Source organism: Poromitra crassiceps, assembly GCF_964638095.1.
Source record: "Poromitra crassiceps genome assembly, chromosome: 12".
Classification (NCBI taxonomy): domain Eukaryota; kingdom Metazoa; phylum Chordata; class Actinopteri; order Beryciformes; family Melamphaidae; genus Poromitra; species Poromitra crassiceps.
Genome location: NC_139632.1, coordinates 5,786,724 through 5,791,723, shown reverse-complemented (window position 1 = coordinate 5,791,723; position 5,000 = coordinate 5,786,724). Strand labels below are relative to the sequence as shown.

The 5,000-nt window shown below is 43.6% G+C and overlaps 1 protein-coding gene across 1 annotated transcript in view; it reads left to right on the top strand.

Moving 5' to 3' along the window:
• Positions 1-5,000, top strand: part of mast2 (microtubule associated serine/threonine kinase 2) — a gene marked incomplete at its 3' end in the record, with an annotated part of 242,782 nt that overhangs the window by 211,539 nt on the left and 26,243 nt on the right. Inside the window, 1 exon segment of the mRNA XM_083648326.1 lies at positions 1,353-1,565. Within this exon segment, the coding sequence (XP_083504452.1) occupies positions 1,353-1,565 (213 nt within the window).

Sequence of the window (5,000 nt, the reverse complement as noted above, 5' to 3'; positions counted from 1 at the left end):
GATACAAGCACTTCCTGTACAGAGCAGGTACAAGCACTTCCTGTACAGAGCAGGTACAAGCACTTCCTGTACAGAGCAGATACAAGCACTTCCTGTACAGAGCAGGTACGTAGACAAGCACTTCCTGTGCAGAGCAGGTACAAGCACTTCCTGTACAGAGCAGGTACGTAGACAAGCACTTCCTGTGCAGAGCAGGGGCATGTAGGCATGGAAGGGGAGGGGCTCAGAGAGAGAGGGATCACAAGAATGAAAACTGAAACATAGCAAAAACCTGGTCTATGACTGGATTCTGCCTTCTATGAATACAAATATGTCCTTAGTGTGCCCTATGTGACCGTACATGGGGAAATATCCAAATAGCTGATTGTATTTTATTATGATTATTATGATTATTATTATTATTATTACTACTACTATTATTATTATTATTATTATTATTACTAGTGCAATACCCATGGGGCTATAATAGCCTTATAGCCTTAGACTGATGACATCACTGATGGCATCATCCCAGAACCTATGATGGAATTGCACAGACACACTGACACACAGACACTAGAGCCATATGAAATTTTTATTTAGGGGTTAGGAGCGATGTTTTTTCTTTTTTTGATGACTTGTCTCTCTCAGACAGCCTCTTCAACATGTTTCTCAAGGTGACAACTAAGTTGTGAGGTGCAGTAAGAGTCCCACGCAAGACCCGCCCCCCCCTCAAAACACCCCAATCAAAAACTGAATCATTTCTCTAGGTCTATTTTACAATTATGAAATCATTTAGGTGACTACGATCATTAGATCTACTTCTTATCTTGATCATTAGGCCTACTTTTATCAATTTCAGACAAATTATGGAAAATTCTGCAATATTCCATGTTTTACAGTTGATTCTATTTTATTACCAAATTCCATGATTCCGTCCCTTTTTTCTGTTTTGTGGAAATCATATGGCCCTAACAGACACACTGACACAGACACTTGCGCAGACATACTGACACACAGACACACTGACACACAGACACTGTTGGAATTATTAGATAGATTTGCCTTCAAAACTTTAGAATAGTATATTTTATTCTAAGGGTCAAATACATTTGATTTTTATTGATAATTATTGATTATTCAATGCCAAAAAAAAAAATGTTCTCATGTAAAATGGGTCTATTGTGAAGTTTATCATGGTGGTTGGTCACACGTGTCCTCCATTTGTCTGGAGTGTGTGTACCTGTTTCAGTGCATGTGTGTGTTTGTGTGACTCATCACCCCCCCCCCCCCCCCCCCTCCCCCCTGTCCTTCTCCCCCCCTAATTCTCTTCACATGCCCCCTCCCTCCCTCCCCTCCCTCCCTCCCTCCAGGCGACTGCTCAGATGGAGGAGCGTCTGGCTGACCTGCTCTCCTCCTCCTCGGCCCCGGACAAGGTTTGCCCCCTGGCCGACGGGGTCCTGAGCTTCATCCACCACCAGCTGATGGAGCTGTCCAGAGACTGCCTGGAGAAGAGCCGAGAGGGCCTCATCACCTCGCGCTACTTCCTCGAGCTCCAGGAGAGCCTGGAGAAGCTGCTGCAAGATGTGAGTCTCCACCGCTGCCAGTTAGCTGGTGTACTGTATGTCTTTAGTTTAGCAAGTTCAAAAAAATTCAAGTCAAGTCAGTAAATGAGGTAAGCATTGTCTCATCTGCAAGATCTAAGTTCAATTGCAAGTTGACTCTGCTCCTCCTAATGCGTTTTCACATCAAAGAAATGGTCTCAATGCACTTCAAACAGCCATTATGGTCTTGATCAAGAGAAAACTTTAGCTGGGGCCTGGGGGAAAAAGTAAAACTGGTTAAGCTGCTGCAAGATGTGAGTTAAACCACAGAGCTGGATTTGTCGGAGTTCCACAATTCAGAAGATCGATAGCTAGATCAACTACCGTAATCAATTATTTTGTCAGTCAAAAAGTCTCCATTGAAATCAACAAAATGAAATTAATTTAGAGTGCAACTTTTGTCTAATTCAACCTCATTTAGCACAAGACCATTTTTTGGGGGGGACCAAGTCACTTTCACTGTGAGGGAAGTGGATCAGTCTATTGTGGACTTCTGAGTAAGACATCATGAGTGTGTTTATGTGCCCCCCGCCCCCCAGTCACGCTTGGTTTGCCCTGGGTCAACTCACTGAGTGACGCGCCCCCTCAGCCACTCATCATGTTTTACGGCCTGTCAACAGGAAGTGATGTCATAGGATGAGGTGGCTACTTTGACCCAGTCCCAAACACACACACAGTCCCTCAGCGCTCTCTCTGTGTGTCCGCCCATAAGGGACGCATTCCCTCACACCTGCCATCTGTTTGCACTGACGAGCTACCTGCTGCTACCTGATGTTAATCACAGGACGGCCCCCATGTCTATATTAGGACAGTCCGTTTGCGAGGGCAGTTTCTGTGTGTGTGTGTGTGTGTGTGTGTGTGTGTGTTTCTGTGTGTGTGTGTGTGTGTGTGTGTGTGTGTGTGTGTGTGTGTGTGTGTGTGTGTGTGTGTGTGTGTGTGTGTGACAGAGAGAGAGAGAGAGAGAGAGACAGACAGACAGTGGTGACATCTCTATTAGCTCAGTTTCCCAGTGCCTGGGGGCCTTGAAGGCTGGGTGACATTATGACTCCCAGTGGCCCCATATCGACCTTCTGTTCTGCTGGGACACACACATTCAAACTATCTCTCACTCACACACACACACACACACACTTACACACACACACACACACACACACACACACACACACACACACACACACACACACACACACACACACACACACACACGTTCAGCCACCACACACACACACACACACACACACACACACACACGCTTCAGCCACCCCACACACACACACACACACACACGCTTCAGCCACCACACACACATGCACATGCACACACACACACACACATCCACCCTGATTTTAATTTCACACTCCAGCAGTCAGCGCGGCTGACAGATGACTCTCCCAGACGAAAAAAGGAGGGGAGGAGGCAGGGAGAGAACGAGGGATGAAGGAGTGCAGTTGGAGGGTATGGGAATGGGCGGGGAGTCGAGGATATTCCAAGGCCTCTGATTGGCTGTCGAGGCACCGGTGGGGGGGGGGGGCTGGAGTGCATGTGCGCGCATGAAGCCTGTTAGAATGCTTTTGGAGGGGGTGAGATGTAGTTGGGAGTCAAGTCTACTTGAACATCTGGAGAGCGAGGCGAGAGCGCGGGCGTCACGATGATGTCACCTCTTAGAGTGCGTTTGGGGGCGGGAGTTTTTTTTTGGTGAGCGGCCAAGTGGCGGCAGGTGGAACCAACCTAGAGCAGAGAGGAGGAGGAGGCCGTGAGCAGGTGGATGGAGGTGCAGGGAGAATAGCCTCCCGCTGCGTGGTCGTATGGTCGTCGTTTGTTTTCCCCGTGGAGCCGTCATGTCCCGCGTGTCGTGGCAGAGGAGGTGGGAGCAGGAGGAGGAGGTGCTGGAGGAGGAGAGGAGGAGGAGCGAGTGGAAGGTGTTGGCTCATGGCTGGGACGAGCAGGAGGCGCCACATGGAGACTTTACAGTTGAGTCCATTTCAGTTCAGTTCAGTTGAGCGTTATTGCCGTGGTGAAAACCCATCTATGGGGGAGACGATGATGATGGCCACTCTGGCAGTACTTCTGTTTTGTTTATGGCTTGGAGTTAGACTCATTTGCAAGTTACTGTAAGTTAGCATACTGTAAGTTTGGAATCACATTCAACCCAGGTCTGGGTCTAACCCACATTGCTTCAGTTTGTATTCACACTTTAAAGAGAATTTGAGCCCATGTGGCAAACGACAATAGCTGCCTTGTTAATCTCGTGTTTGTTTATTAACTTTCTAATTTTTACTGGGTTAATAATTTAATAAAATTACTTTTTGACATTTTTTGTTGTTGTTTTTTAATGAACAGGAATGCTTGTTTCATCAGGTTTTGTAAGTGACGTGTCCACTTTTGAGGCTTTATTATTTAAATAGTTTTATACTCTTTGTGTACTGAGGCAACCGCAATGGGTATTTTATTTAGTTTTATTTTGAACCTTTATTGATTTACACTTTTTATTGAGTCAAGGGATCATTTTCAGTGGTGGTGTTGACATTTGAGCAGTTAATATTAAAGTAATACAGTGATACTTCACCATGAAACTGTCTTAGTTTGTGTAACACTTCATCATGAAACTATCTTAGTTTGTGTAACACTTCATGATGAAACTATCTTAGTTTGTGTAACACTTCATCATGAAACTATCTTAGTTTGTGTAACACTTCATCATGAAACTATCTTAATTTGTGTAACACTTCATCATGAAACTATCTTAGTTTGTGTAACACTTCATCATGAAACTATCTTAGTTTGTGTAACACTTCATCATGAAACTATCTTAGTTTGTGTAACACTTCATCATGAAACTATCTTAGTTTGTGTAACACTTCATCATGAAACTATCTTAGTTTGTGTAACACTTCATCATGAAACTATCTTAGTTTGTGTAACACTTCATCATGAAACTATCTTAGTTTGTGTAACACTTCATCATGAAACTATCTTAGTTTGTGTAACACTTCATCATGAAACTATCTTAGTTTGTGTAACACTTCATCATGAAACTATCTTAGTTTGTGTAACACTTCATCATGAAACTATCTTAGTTTGTGTAACACTTCATCATGAAACTATCTTAGTTTGTGTAACACTTCATCATGAAACTATCTTAATTTGTGTAACACTTCATCATGAAACTATCTTAGTTTGTGTAACACTTCATGATGAAACTATCTTAGTTTGTGTAACACTTCATCATGAAACTATCTTAGTTTGTGTAACACTTCATCATGAAACTATCTTAGTTTGTGTAACACTTCATCATGAAACTATCTTAGTTTGTGTAACACTTCATCATGAAACTATCTTAGTTTGTGTAACACTTCATCATGAAACTATCTTAGTTTGTGTAACACTTCATCATGAAACTATCTTAGTTTGTGT